This window comes from Eubalaena glacialis, chromosome 3 (assembly GCF_028564815.1).
Source record: "Eubalaena glacialis isolate mEubGla1 chromosome 3, mEubGla1.1.hap2.+ XY, whole genome shotgun sequence".
Lineage (NCBI taxonomy): Eukaryota > Metazoa > Chordata > Mammalia > Artiodactyla > Balaenidae > Eubalaena > Eubalaena glacialis.
Genome location: NC_083718.1, coordinates 35,324,484 through 35,338,809, shown reverse-complemented (window position 1 = coordinate 35,338,809; position 14,326 = coordinate 35,324,484). Strand labels below are relative to the sequence as shown.

Below are 14,326 nucleotides of genomic sequence, written 5' to 3'. Positions count from 1 at the left end.
GTGGAGGCAGGGATTCTCTGGTAAGCAGCCCAGCTTGCTTCTAGTGCTTTGGCCAAAACTGCTCCCCTGCAGAGCTCTGCTGTGCCTCTCAGATTTCCAGCCAAGGTGGTGCTTTTGGGTCCAAGGAGGCAGGAGGCCCTGGATAAGAGCATCAGGTGCCACTTCCCCTGTTTCCCTCTCCTGAGCACTGGCAAGAGGAAGTGGTCTGCAGTCCCCACTCCACAATCGTGGGTGCCAGTGCACACCCCCACTTTACCTCCAGGCAGGGTCCCCAGGTAGATTTCAAGTACCTCTCCTGATGGTTTTTGTTTTTAGGGTGGAGAAATGGACCCTGCAAACAATACTCCCTTGGGTACCTATTTTCCCATTTTCAAAATCTTGCTCTGTCTTCCTTAGTTCTAACCCAAATCTCTCTCCTTGCCATTTAAAGTAACACTCTTGCATCCTATTCAGTGGAGATGGAGAATAGATGTCTGCCCTCCTGCTAAGCCCCCATTCCCCACCAGTGGAGTAGCCCTTCACGTTGACCAAAGTGTGAAGAAGTCCTCTGGCATCAGTATCCCCATTTTCTCCTTGCAGCTTCCGGTCATCTGCTTTTCTTGCACCTCTGTGTGAAGCTGTGTTAAGTGTCCCCATCCTTTGATTCTAACCCTCCTCAGCTGCTGATCTTTTTTCAAGACAAAGGTTGCCTCACCCTGCCTGTGGGGAACCCACAGTATAGCCAACAATGTCCAGTGCCAAAACCAGGGCTAATTTGCTAATCAAGTTGTGTAAACAACTTGATAAATGTCACCTGGCATTAATTAAAGTTAGAAGCTGTCTCCTCTTCCCTTAAAGTATAACACCCCTGGGGCCCAGGAGAAGGGCCTAAATATAAGGAAGACACTGGGAATAATTCTGCCTCACTCTTCTTCTCTCTGGCAACATGCCTGGACTATGTGTGCACACTCACACAGGTATGTAAGCACACGTGTGTTAGTGGGGAGCATGCTGATAATCAAGGACTGAGTACTAACTCAGTGGCTTCACCTTCATTGTTCTCTTTTTATTCAACCTGAATAATAGTGCTTCTCCTAGTACTTTGTCTAAGTAGTACTTCTCTTAGCACCTAGTACATCTCTAAGTACATAGTACTTAGCAGAACAGTAGTACCTCTTAGTGATGTGTGTGTGTCTATGCATGTACGCCTCTGTGTGTGACAGAAAAGGATGGCTGTGTGCAAAACGGGGATACCCAAAGTTGGAGTCTCAAAGCCTCTACTCTGTTGATCTCCTGAAACCACTGAAACTTGGACAGGACAACTGGTTGGGCTCTGTCTCCTAGCCTCCTAGCATGACCTTGGGCAGATAGCTTATTCTTTCTGGCTTTTGTGTATGAGCCAGTGGGTGGAAGCCAGCTCTGTTTTTATTTTTTTATAACATTTTATTTTATTTTATTTCATTTTTAAATTTTTGACTGTGTTGGGTCTTCATTGCTGTGCACGGGCTTTCTCTAGTTGCGACAAGCAGGGGCTACTCTTCGTTGCGGTGCATGGGCTTCTCATTGCAGTGGCTTCTCTTGTTGCAGAGCATGGGCTCTAGGCGCGCGGGCTTCAGTAGTTGTGGTGCGTGGGCTCAGTAGTTGCGGTGTGCAGGCTCTAGGGCGTGTGGGCTTCTGTAGTTGTGGCACGTGGGCTCAGTATTTGTGGCTCACAGGCTCTAGAACACAGGCTCAGTAGTTGTGGCGCACGGGCTTAATTGCTCCACGGCATGTGGGATCTTCCGAGACCAGGGATCGAACGCATGTCCCCTGCATTGGCAGGTGGATTCTTAACCACTGCGCCACCAGGGAAGTTCCAGCTCTGTTTTTAAATCATGACCAGCATTTACATGTTAATGTGAGAGGAAAGTTCTGTGTGAGTCTCAGGAAACATTTTAATGTTTGTGCTCTTAGAGCTGGAGCCTGGAGCAAACTCCATGAGGAAGAGATGAAGTTTTAGGTCTAGGTTAGTTTACCCTGGAGACCAAGAGGAGGTAACCAACTTGTGACCAACTTGTCTTGGTTTGCCCCCATTTTTAGACTGAAAGTTTCACACCCCCTGAGTCTGAGCAAAATGTCTGTCAGCCACAGAGACCAGTCACCCTAACTGGATCTCATACTTGGGCAGATCGGGAAGCAAGGGATCTTTTTTAAAGGGATCTTTTAACTGCCTTCTTCTGCCATTCATCCCTACCCCTTTTTTCTTGCTCATTTGCTCCACTCTTATGTCTTTTTCAGGCCTATCTGGAAACCCTGCAGATCTGGAGAAACGTAAACAAGTATTTGGACAAAACTTGATTCCCCCCAAAAAGCCCAAGACCTTTTTAGAATTAGTGTGGGAAGCCCTTCAAGATGTCACACTCATCATCCTGGAGATCGCAGCCATCATCTCCCTGGTCCTGTCCTTCTATCGCCCCCCTGGGGAAGAAAATGAACGTGAGTATCTTGAACAGACCAGCATGACTCTGATCTGGGTTCTTTCCAGCACCACCGAAAAGCACTTAGTATTCACATTGACAGATTATAGCTTAAAAATGCCCCCCCATTATCCAGAGTGGGTTCTCCAAAGGAAACTAACAAGTAGCTAGTAAGCTATTCTTCCAACCTATCCTGATTCCAGGGTCTTGTCCCCCTTTTCCCATCAAATCCTTATTCAGAATGTCTTAAATCCTCTATGCTCACTCAACCAACAAAGCCCTGCATCTCAGAGTTCCCCCAGTTGTGTGAGCATCTTAGGAAGTAGTAGTGGGAGCTACCATGTTGGCGGTCACAAGTTCTTTATATGTGACTTGCCTGTAATTTGTATTGACATGTTTCATGCTATTTAGTCATTTGCTTCTTTTGGGTAAACATAAACAGTTATATTGGTGGTGAGATGACGCCCAATCCTGCTGTCCTCCAGCATCCTCAGAGGAGAGCTATTCTACCCAAGAGAATAGCTGTTATTCTCTTTCCCTGACTTTCTATTCTGGGCGGTTGCAGAAGCACAACCCCCATTTTTAATGTCAACAAAAGCCCCTAGGTGACCCTTCTTTTCTCTACTTTCCCTGGGCTAGAGTGTGGTCTAGCCGTAACTAGCCCAGAAGATGAAGGGGAGGCAGAAGCCGGCTGGATTGAGGGGGCAGCCATCTTATTCTCAGTGATCATCGTGGTGCTAGTGACTGCCTTCAATGATTGGAGCAAAGAGAAGCAATTCCGGGGGCTGCAGAACCGCATTGAAAAGGAACAGAAATTCTCCGTTATCCGAAATGGTCACATCATTCAGCTCCCTGTGGCTGAGATCGTGGTGGGTGACATTGCCCAAATCAAATACGGTGAGAGCTCTGTGTTTCTTGTACCTGTGCCACCCTCCCTATTTGAAGGCTAGGTCCTTTGGCATAAGGGGGCTGCTTGGAATTGCTGAGGACCCAAAAAGATAAGACCCCAAATTGTGTTAGCTTCTAGGTTAGAGTTTAAGGAGGTTATGGGAGAGAAATTCACAGAAAGCAGTAACTGAAACTCCCAAAGACTGTTAGACTGTACCCTGTGTGTCTTAGATTAAAAGTATATAATATTCAGTCCATGGGAAGGTGTTTGGGGATCAGTAACTGTTTGAATTTATAATACCCGGAATGGAGTCTTATCCCAGGTTGTCAGAGCTGAAGTTGTCTTTCAAAGGCTCTCCAGATTCTCCCTGGGCCTTTGCCCTACAGGCAGGGCCCATGGGAGCAGCCCTGAGATGGGGTTGGATGGTCCTTACCTACCCTCTTTCCCTGTTGCCCCTTCACCTCTGTGTACTAGGTGACCTGCTGCCTGCAGACGGAATCCTGATCCAGGGCAATGATCTCAAGATTGATGAGAGCTCTCTGACTGGGGAATCGGACCATGTCAAAAAGTCCCTGGAAAGAGACCCCATGTTGCTCTCAGGTATGGCCTCTGGCTACACCAGTTCCTATTCTACCTCCCCCCCAGACAGTCAGCCACAGAGACCATATCCAGACCTTGCTCTCCCTTCTGGCCCTGCCCCAAGGTTCAACTGAGGCAGTAGCGTATTAGTGGGTTGAATACAAGGATATCAAGCAACCTAAAAGAGGTTGCCTATGAAGCAGGTGCTATAGGGACCTTGGAAGGGCTCTGCTGGCTGGGGATGGGTGGTGGGAAAGGAGCCTTACCCTAAAGCAGTTAGACACATTGTTTTCCTTACCCCCCAGTTTGCTTGTTCTTGATCTTTTCCTACTATCTGCTGAGTATATCACTATCCATGGGAGAGGAAGAAAGAGGGATTGCTTTTTTCCAGGTTTATGTTTCACACCAAAGAATGGCCAGGTATAAAAAAACAACACATCTCTCGTCTTCTTTCTCATTTAGGGACCCATGTCATGGAAGGTTCTGGCCGAATGGTAGTGACTGCTGTGGGTATCAACTCTCAGACTGGAATCATCTTTACCCTCTTGGGGGCCAGTGAGGGGGAAGAGGAAGAGAAGAAGAAGAAAGGTAAAGGGCTTTCGGGACGAGAGTCTTTTCCCTCCCACCCCCATGGACAAACTAGGAAAGGATGCAGTACCTGGTTGGAAGAATCTGCAGGATGATGAGTGCAGATATCCAAACCCCTTGTTGAGCTAAGGGTATCATCCCTGGCTCCCCACGGTGCTCTAATGAAAACCAGATCCTGGCTCTAGGCTCCCCAGTCAGGTTGCATTGATTCCTGTGTCTATTGGTGGATTGTAAAGGGATGAGGTAGAAAGCCTGCCCCAAATGAGCTGGCGAGGTGCTCAACTCCCCTCTGCGTAGTCCTCCAACCCTTGCCCGTTTTTGCCTCAGACATGGGGGATTATATGAATCATGAAGGCTAAGGGAAAACTGTCCAGGAGAAGAAACTGGATTCCTGCTGAAACTATGGGCTGTCGGTGGAAGAGAGACACGGCCAGGAGAGTGGGAACAGAGAGGGAATGTCTACCCCGAAGTTAGCCCTGTCTTTGCCATTCACTTGTTCCTGAAAGAAGGGAAAACAGAAGGCAAAAAAAGATACCAAACCATATCTACACCTTTCCCTAAGCATTCCTTCTTCCCTTGGAGGAGAGAAGGATTTCTACCAGTTGGCTGGAGGACCATCTTGGGCTGTTTAGGGAAGGGCAGTTAATGAGAAGGAGACAAAACACATTCACTCAGGAACTAGACTATCCGTTTCTGCAGCTGCCTGCAAGTGAATAAGGAGGACGCTTGCTTGGCGCTGGTAAACTGACATGGAGGCACCTTGCAGGGCCTTTGCCACCAGGCAGAAACAGTTCAAACCTCTCGCTTCCTAACCCCCACCCCATTTCTCCAAGTGGTGTGACTCAGGCTGGGAGCACCCTCCCAACAACAACTGTGCTCCAGAAGAAAGCAACTCAGAAGTGGGTGTGCACTCACCTGCATGAGTGGCCTGGTCCATACCCCAAGGATTCATGAGAGCCCCTAATGAAAATGGAGGTAAACAGATGTGAGCTTCCTTTACATTCCCTTTCCTGCAACTCATCCCCTTTGCTGTTGCCCTTTTGGGCTCTGAGCAGGACCGAAACATTGGATATCTGATCTCTTAATAGTCACTTTGGGTCTCCACCCCATTTTTTTCTTTCTTGTTCAAACAGGTAAAAAACAAGGAGTCCCTGAAAATCGCAACAAAGGTAACCTTTCCACCCACTCATTTGCCATCTCTACCTGCCCACACTCAAACCAGGCCTTCCCAGGCCATCTGCCTCCTCCCTTTTCCTCTCCATAAATTTGTTATCTGCTGCTGTGGCCCAGATGCCTTATCCTGAGGAAGGTGCAGAGATTTGGGGGTGGTCTCAAGCTCTCAAACCCAATCTAAGATGGGACAACAGCATCCTCTGCTGTTGGCTCAAGGAACCTCATATCAATCTTGGAGAGCCTGTGAGATTGATCTGCTCTTCCCAGGGTGCTGAACTCTTTGCTTCACTGCCCTAGGCCAGATGTAAACAACAACGGTCATCAGTTTCTGGATTGGAAGACTTCAGGGTCCTTATGGTGGAAGGAGTTGGGATGGGCAGTCCCTGCACCCTCCTCTTGTTGGCTTCCTCATCGGTGTCCTCTTCTGATCTGGATTCCTTCTCAGCTAGTCTTCTCGGGGCTGGAGAGAGCCCTTTCTCCATAACCTCGCTCTCCACCTCTTTCTTTGTTCTCTCCACAGTCTGTTTTCTTCCTCCTAATCTGATGTGTGTTGCTTTTTTGGTGGCTGTGTTTACATCCTGTCTCTGTCTTGTTTGTGAGTCTGACAGCAGAGACAGTATCTCAGGAAGGGCATCTAACCAAAGGGGTCGAGCTCTGCAGGGGTGAAATTGGAGGGCTGCCAGGAACCAGCAAGAACTGCTCTCTTGAGACAGCTCCTAGAGATTTTTTCCTTTTGTAACCCACATCATAGTAGTTTTTAGAAATAAAGGCATCATGTCGGAGAACCAGGACTCCACAAAAATAATTCTTTAATTTTAGATTTCTTTAACTCTTCTTTTTAAAGCAAAGTGGATTTATATGTCTGTCTTTATCCTGGCTTTCTCTTATTCCAGGGAGTCCCTCACACCAGCTTCTTCCCTTTTCCCCTAGGTCCCACTCTGTACCTCCCTACCTTCATCAGACAGGGGAGAAAAGAGATTTCCTTCCCTTATCGTTCAACTAATACGAGAGGGAACTGGAAAATACCCTGTGTCTGGGGTCTGTGTTTCTTCCTTGACAGTCTATATATATATAGATAGATATAGCTATAGATATAGTGAGAGAGAGATGAACCTTTCAAAGAGCTGACTAGGACCCTTATGCTCTAGGAATATCTACCAGCCTTCCCCTTCAGCCCCTTTCTGCAGTAAAGATTCACTATATTAAGCACTGAATTCCAGGAAGGATGGTTGTTGGTAATAGCACTTAGTGGCTTGACTAATCCTCTTGCTGGAATAAACATGGCTTGGGGCTCTGAGGTAGTGCCAGGAAGCTGCCACTGAAGTGGAAATCCATACCCTAAAAGCACCAGATTTCACCTCCAGTTGTTAAGATATCATTCCAAAAGCCCTAACAGAGGGTCAAAGTCAAGTTCCCTGTCTGGCATGGGGTGAGGGTGGTCAGATCTGATGTCAGGGGTCCAAGGTATATTCCAGGAATAAGACAGAAGGATTTGTTAGTTTCCACTTGCCTGCTACTCAGTGCTACTACCTTGCCTGCTTACCTGTCCTATTTGTGTGTACACCCTAGCAAAGACTCAGGATGGAGTGGCCTTGGAAATCCAGCCACTCAACAGCCAGGAGGGGATCGACAATGAGGAAAAGGAGAAAAAGGCAGCCAAGCTGCCCAAAAAGGAGAAGTCGGTGCTGCAGGGCAAGCTGACGCGCTTGGCTGTTCAGATTGGGAAAGCTGGTGAGTAGGGTGGAGCCTTCTTGGTTTGTTTATCAGTGCTATTCTGGATCCTGGCTACTTTGATTGCCTTCTTTCTACACCAACCAGGTCTGGCAGAAAGAAGCTAAAAATTCCAAGTGGCTAGTGCAGTCCAGGTAGCTGTGTCTCTCTCTGCGACTGTTTAGCTTTTGCAGAGAGAGATGTTTTCCTGTGTGTTAGGGTTAAAGGCGCAAACAAATGGGAGATTTACATTAGCAAGAAGGAAGACTTTAATAGCTACTCACCTGCTTGTGTATTGGCTTATAAACTCCTTACATAGGAATGGCCAGGCATAGAGCAATCAGTTCAGAATAAGGACTGGAGCGAAAAGGAAGACAGTGATTAAAGAGGCGCTTTGCAGAGCAGAGGTCAGTAAAGGCACTCCTGTGCATCGTGAGAGGAAGCAGCTTCTCCATCGCTTGCCTCTGCACTCTCCTCTCTCCTGCCTTCTTTCAGTGGTGGGGTGGGGCAGGGGATTTGGAGGAGGGAACAAAGGAAGATTGCTCCTTCAGCGTACATATCCCTTAAACTACAGTCTTTTCCCACAGTTTATTTGCTGACCTCACCTCTCTGTTTACTACAGTCAGAGTCTAGTCCAGTACATTTCTGTGTGGGGCCTGAGAGTCTGCATTTCTAACAATCCCCCAGGTGACGCCAGTGCTGCTAAGCACACATTGAATAGCAAGAATCTATGCTGTCCACTACTGCAGCCACTAACCATGTGTGGCTGTTTCCATTTAAATTAATGAAAATTAATGAAATTAGTGAGAATTAGATATAGTTAAACATTCAGCTCCTCAGTCACATTAACCTATTTCAGTTAGTCAATAACCACATGTGGCTAGTGGCTGCCATATTGGACAGTGCAAATAGAGAACATTTTAAGCACCACAGAGAGTTTTATAGAGCGTCAGTCTGGCCTATTCATCCAGTTCTAGTACCTAGCTAATTTTGACCACCATGAAGTCTCTTGCATATAAACAATACACAGATGAGGGACTTCCCTGGTGGCGCAGTGGTTAAGAATCCGCCTGCAAATGCAGGGGAAATGGGTTCAAGCCCTGGTCCAGGAAGATCCCACATGCCGCGGAGCAACTAAGCCCGTGCGCCACGACTACTGAGCCTGTGCTCTAGAGCCCTCGTGCCACAACTACTGAAGCCCGCGCACCTAGAGCCCGTGCTCCACAAGAGAAGCCACCGCAATGAGAAGCCCGCGCACCGCAACAAAGAGTAGCCCCCACTCGCCGCAACTAGAGAAAGCCCACGTGCAGCAACAAAGACCTAACACAGCCAAAAATAAATAAATTAATTAATTTTTAAAAAAACAATACACAGATGAGATAAATTGCAAGTGTGGAATCAAATTGCTGAGCCTGGCACACGGGTTTGAAACATTAAACAGATCCTACTGTTGTGCTCCTAATCCCTACCTTATTCTTTAGGGAGTACAAGCTACCTGAGGGCTAGCCACTGGTCTCCTCTGTTTATTAATTTCACATATTATCTAGACCAAGGACCAGGGGGAAGCGAGTGAGGTGCCTTGCACCACCCTGAGAGTGAATGCCTCCTTAAATTTTGCAGCCTAGGTGCCTTGCTTGCCTCACCTCTTAGGCCTGACCCTGATGCAGCAAAGTACAAAAGAATATGCTTTCAGTGATACAATCACCTCTAGCCTTGTTCTGATTCCTCTGAATCACTGGGCCCTCAGGAAAAGCAAAGACACAAATCAAACTATGATTTGAAGTGGAACTTTTCCCAGATATTGTGCCACAGGTAGATACAGATGCCCAAATACTGATCCCCTCAGCCCTCAGAGTAGCCAGGCAGCACCCAAGGCAATTGGAGCCCCTAGACCAGTTGTTTTCTGATCTTGAGCAGATTCTTCCATTGTAGGATATGTAGGATGACCAACTATCCCAGTTTGCTTGAGACTTTCTCAGTTTTAGCACTGAAAGTCCCGCAGCCCAGGAAACTGCTCAGTCTCAGGCAAACCAGGATGGTTGGTCCCCCTCCAGTGTGCCATACCAAAACCTCTCTGTGCCTTAGAGAGACACATAAAAGGGGATGATAATAGTAACATCTCACAGGATTGTTGTGAGGATTAAATGAGTTAATACCTGTGAAGTGCTTGCCTGACTCATCGTAAGCACTATATTAATAGTTGTTATTATTGTCATCTTCTGTCTATGCCATGTCAGGAGAAAGGTTGGGAAGCACCGCTCTAAGGGATAGTTATGTAGGTGATGTGCTAACACCATAGGGGCAACACTGTGAACAAGTTGTGAATTGCCTGACATTCTCAGGCTACCAGGGAAGAAGTTAAAATTGATAAACTACTAGGAAATAGGCACCTGTAGTCACTACATTATGATTTGTAGGAAGAGAGTAGGTCTGAGATAGAATCATAGAATACTATTTTAGAAAACTAGACCAATCCTCTTATTTATGAATGAGGAAATAATAGGCCCAGAAAGGGTCAAGACCAGTCCGAAGCCACGAGTCAAGTTGGTGCAGTGCTGAGAATAGCACCCATGTCTTTAGAATGCAAAGCCACCTCTTTCCCCTACACTGTAATGTACAAGCACCAGAGAATGGATAGGGGCTTTGGGTATGACTTAGATAGTCATTTTAAAAATGGGTAGCAAAGGCTACAATTTATGCCAGTCCATCTCTGGCTAGGGCCCTAGGAATACCCTGAAGCCTGGGTTCATTTGACTTGTTTCCTGGACAGGTCTGATCATGTCTGCAATCACAGTTCTCATCCTGATTCTGTACTTTGTGATCGACAACTTTGTGATACAGCGCAGACCATGGCTGGCTGAGTGTACTCCCATCTACGTCCAGTACTTTGTCAAGTTCTTCATCATTGGCATCACTGTGCTGGTGGTGGCTGTGCCAGAGGGGCTGCCACTGGCAGTCACCATTTCACTGGCTTACTCTGTGAAGGTGAGACTGGAATGAAACTGTGTCTTCTTTCAGAACAGAGACCGGAGGGGAGGGTACCGTGTAGCCTCTGGTGAAAGGATGGGCCACTCTGTCTTCATAAACTCTGGGTGATGCCTTCAGGAGCAGAAGCCACTGGCACTTTGGAAGGACCGTCTGGATCAGTTGCATCAACGTTTAAGTAACCCAGTAGAATCTTAAGAGTATTTACAAAAATGGTATCCTGCATTTTTGTGTGGGGCCAGAGAATGAAATGTGGAGAGATGCTGGCTAGGAAATGGCCTTTGACCTATATTTGGGAAGTCTTTTCTCTTCTCCTTTGTAGAAAATGATGAAAGACAATAACCTGGTACGGCACTTGGATGCTTGTGAAACAATGGGCAATGCCACAGCCATCTGCTCTGATAAGACAGGCACATTGACCATGAACCGCATGACTGTGGTGCAGGCTTATATCGGAGAAACCCATTACCATCAAATCCCAAGCCCTGATGTCCTCGTGCCCAAGGTCCTGGACCTTATTGTCAATGGTATTTCTATCAACAGCGCCTACACCTCCAAGGTTCTGGTAAGCGTTTCCTTTGCCAGGACACTTAAAATGGGTAGGTGGAGGGAACCATTAATTTTTTCTTGTTTATTCTGCCTGAATTGCCATCCTACATCCCATTTCCCACTCCCCAGTGAACATGTTTGGGGTGAAACTAGGAAATAATCCGTGGGAGTAGATTGGGAGATGGGAGGGAAAGGGGGAGGCAGGTAGGAATCTATGGCTATGAAATGACCTCCAATCACCAGGTAAAGGCAGTATCTCTAAAAAGATCTTGGGACTTCTCTGGCGGTCCACTGGTCAAGACTTCGCCTTCCAATGAAGGGGGTGTGTGTTCGATCCCTGGTTGGGGAGCTAAGATCCCTCCCACATGCCTCGGGGCCCAAAAACCAAAACAAAAAACAGAATCAATATTGTAACAAATTCAATAAAGACTTTTAAAATGGTCCACATCAAAAAATCTTTAAATAAATAAATAAATAAATAAAAAGAGACCTCATGCTGGTCAGGAGTAAATTACTCAGTTTCTAGAAACTAAGAGAGAGTGTTAGAATAAGACCCACACAGGGTGAGACACCAGCACCACCCCCAGGGCAACTAAAAAATCCCCAAGCCCTGGGTGGCTCAGGGACCACAGTCAGCACCCCCACGGGCCCTGGGTACATGTGTGAAAGCCTCAAGCGGAGTCCTTCCCTTCCTAGGTTCTCTCCCCAGCTTCGGCACCTCATCCAACACTCCCACGTGTGTTTTTCCTCTCAGCCTCCAGAGAAGGAGGGCGGCCTGCCGCGGCAGGTGGGCAACAAGACCGAGTGCGCCCTGCTGGGCTTCGTCACGGACCTGAAGCAGGATTACCACGCCGTGCGCAGTGAGGTGCCCGAGGAGAAGCTCTACAAGGTGTACACCTTCAACTCGGTGCGCAAGTCCATGAGCACCGTCATCGAGAAGCCCCGCAGTGGCTACCGCATGTACAGCAAGGGTGCTTCTGAGATCATCTTGCGCAAGTGAGCGCCCCTACCCCGCTTCTTCCTCCCTTCAGGATCCTCCCCTCAGGGAGGTCAGGGTGCCAGGCCTCACGCTGAATCCACCTGGATGATGAGCAAACCCTCCTTCCAGGCGGTGACATCGTGACTAACATCTGAGCTTGGTTCAGGCCAAGCCTTGCTGTTAAGTACTTTGGATACTGTACTTACTCTTCACAGCTCAGCGAGGTAGATGCTGTCATTATCCCTGTTTTACGGATGAGAATTCAGAGGTGCTGGGAAGTTCAGTAACTTGCTGGAAGTGATACAGCTCTTAGTGGCACAGCCACGGTTCAGACCTAGGCAATCCAAACTTCCATTTCCTATTCTGAAAATAGATAATAATACCCACCCATCTCACAGGGTTACTCTGATTAAATGATTCAATGTATGTAAAATGCCTTGCACATAGCAAGTATTGATACTAGAAATGTTAGTTCTGTGTTCCCTTTTCCTTTTTATTCTCAATTCTGATCACAGGAAGTTGCATAATCAAAGTGGCTAGATGATCCATAGGTCATTAAAAGGTGACCTACGTGGATCACCTACGTGGATATAGGGCCAGTAGCTAAAAACCAGTGCCCCAGCTTGGCTTTCGCCACCCCCTTTCGAGTGACACGATCTTGTTGAGAACACCCTCTGCACTGAGCACTCTAGATACTGAGGATTGAGGAAGTGTCTCTACCTTTGCGAAGCTCAGAAGAGCAGGCGATCCACAAATGAGCCTTGATATTGTATTCACATATGAGTAGGAGCAGACAACATGGGAGAATCAAATGCTCTGCCCACCTAGACATTACCCACCTACTGGCCACCCCACTTTGGAAAAAGGGGCTCAGCTTTGGGTTATGAGTGGAGATTTATGGCCACAGAACAGTGTCTTTAGGAGTAATGCAGAGTGGCCAGAATGTCTGTAAATGACTATGCAAGCACATAGGGGGGATGCTGCTTTCTGACTGTGTGCCCCGCCAGGTGTAATCGAATCCTGGACAAGAAAGGGGAAGCAGTGCCATTCAAGAATAAGGACCGAGATGAGATGGTCCACACCGTCATCGAGCCCATGGCCAGTGAGGGACTCCGGACTATCTGCATAGCTTACCGGGATTTCAATGACGGAGAGCCCCCATGGGACAACGAGAGCGAAATCCTCACTGAACTGACCTGTATCGCAGTGGTGGGCATTGAGGATCCTGTGCGCCCAGAGGTGAGGCTTTGACTTGAAAAAAGGGCTAGGAAACATGAATGGAAGTCTTCCAGTGGCCCCGGTCCATGCGCCGGCCCAGGGTGACCTAACGCGAGGCCACCCAGGAGTCGCAGGAACTGGGGTACTAGCTCCATTTCTAGTTGTAACTTAGGAAACTTAGGCAAGTTACCTAACTGTTTCTCATTTGCTGGGATAGATGTTTCTGTGCTTCCTGCTTCACAGAACTGCTGTAGAGTACTGAACTAATAGAAAGTGGCATTCCTACGGTTCATGCTGTCTGACGGGTAAGAAGCATAGGTTTTACTGGGCTTATTGTTTGGTACTCAAGAATCGTCAGGAGATGGAATTAACTGGAACACCAACTTTGTCTCTAGCCACCTTCTTTCAAGCAACACATTCTTGTCGAGCACCCCTAGAATAGCTGAGCGTTACTCTCAATTCTAGGGCATTGAAAAAGTCTCTGCTTCTAAGGAGTTCAGACCAATGGGCTATCAACCATCAAGACCCAGAGGCATGACAGTGTGTCATGCATTTGGGAAACTTAAAAGAATTGATATTATTGGAGTATGTGCCAGGGGGGTGGAAGGTGGTTAAAACTTCTGCTAGAAAGGAAGGCAGTGGCAAAATCTCAAAAGGCCAGGCGTGCCCTGCTAAGAAATCTAGATTGTAAGTGGGAGAGTAAGCTTTTACACCTGGCTTCTGAAGCAAATTTCCCCTTCAACTCATGGTACAATAAGGCAAATTCAAATGTGAGTATCATGGATAGGACAGAAGTGAGGTGGCACCAAGCAATATAAAAATGACCAGACTTAGCCCATGCCCCATGGTTCTGCTTTCAGGGTGCCTCTCCCCTGTCCACAATGAAGGGACAACTGAACAGGAGCAGCTTACCAGGCCTCACCACCCCCACCTACTCCATTCCTCTTGCCTCACTCTCCACAGGTACCGGAAGCTATTGCCAAATGCAAACGAGCTGGCATCACTGTCAGAATGGTGACAGGTGACAACATCAACACAGCCCGGGCCATCGCCACCAAATGTGGCATTGTGACACCTGGGGATGACTTTCTGTGCTTAGAAGGCAAAGAATTCAATCGACTCATCCGAAACGAGAAGGGCGAGGTGGGTCTTGGGTGGGAGGAATCAGGGCCTCTTTTATTAGGGGAGGGCTGGTTCATGTGTAAGGCATCTGGGACAGGT

General features: G+C 47.6%; 1 protein-coding gene across 2 annotated transcripts in view; it reads left to right on the top strand.

Annotated features, from left to right (window-relative positions):
• Positions 1 to 14,326, top strand: part of ATP2B4 (ATPase plasma membrane Ca2+ transporting 4) — a 91,192-nt gene that overhangs the window by 52,438 nt on the left and 24,428 nt on the right. For both annotated transcript variants that reach the window (XM_061187475.1, XM_061187476.1), the window contains exons 3-13: positions 2,257 to 2,454; positions 3,075 to 3,332; positions 3,799 to 3,924; positions 4,366 to 4,491; positions 5,625 to 5,660; positions 7,234 to 7,395; positions 10,145 to 10,359; positions 10,682 to 10,924; positions 11,663 to 11,904; positions 12,895 to 13,126; positions 14,069 to 14,248. In XM_061187475.1, coding sequence (XP_061043458.1) covers positions 2,257 to 2,454; positions 3,075 to 3,332; positions 3,799 to 3,924; positions 4,366 to 4,491; positions 5,625 to 5,660; positions 7,234 to 7,395; positions 10,145 to 10,359; positions 10,682 to 10,924; positions 11,663 to 11,904; positions 12,895 to 13,126; positions 14,069 to 14,248 — 2,018 coding nt within the window. The remainder of the gene's footprint in view (positions 1 to 2,256; positions 2,455 to 3,074; positions 3,333 to 3,798; positions 3,925 to 4,365; positions 4,492 to 5,624; positions 5,661 to 7,233; positions 7,396 to 10,144; positions 10,360 to 10,681; positions 10,925 to 11,662; positions 11,905 to 12,894; positions 13,127 to 14,068; positions 14,249 to 14,326) is intronic.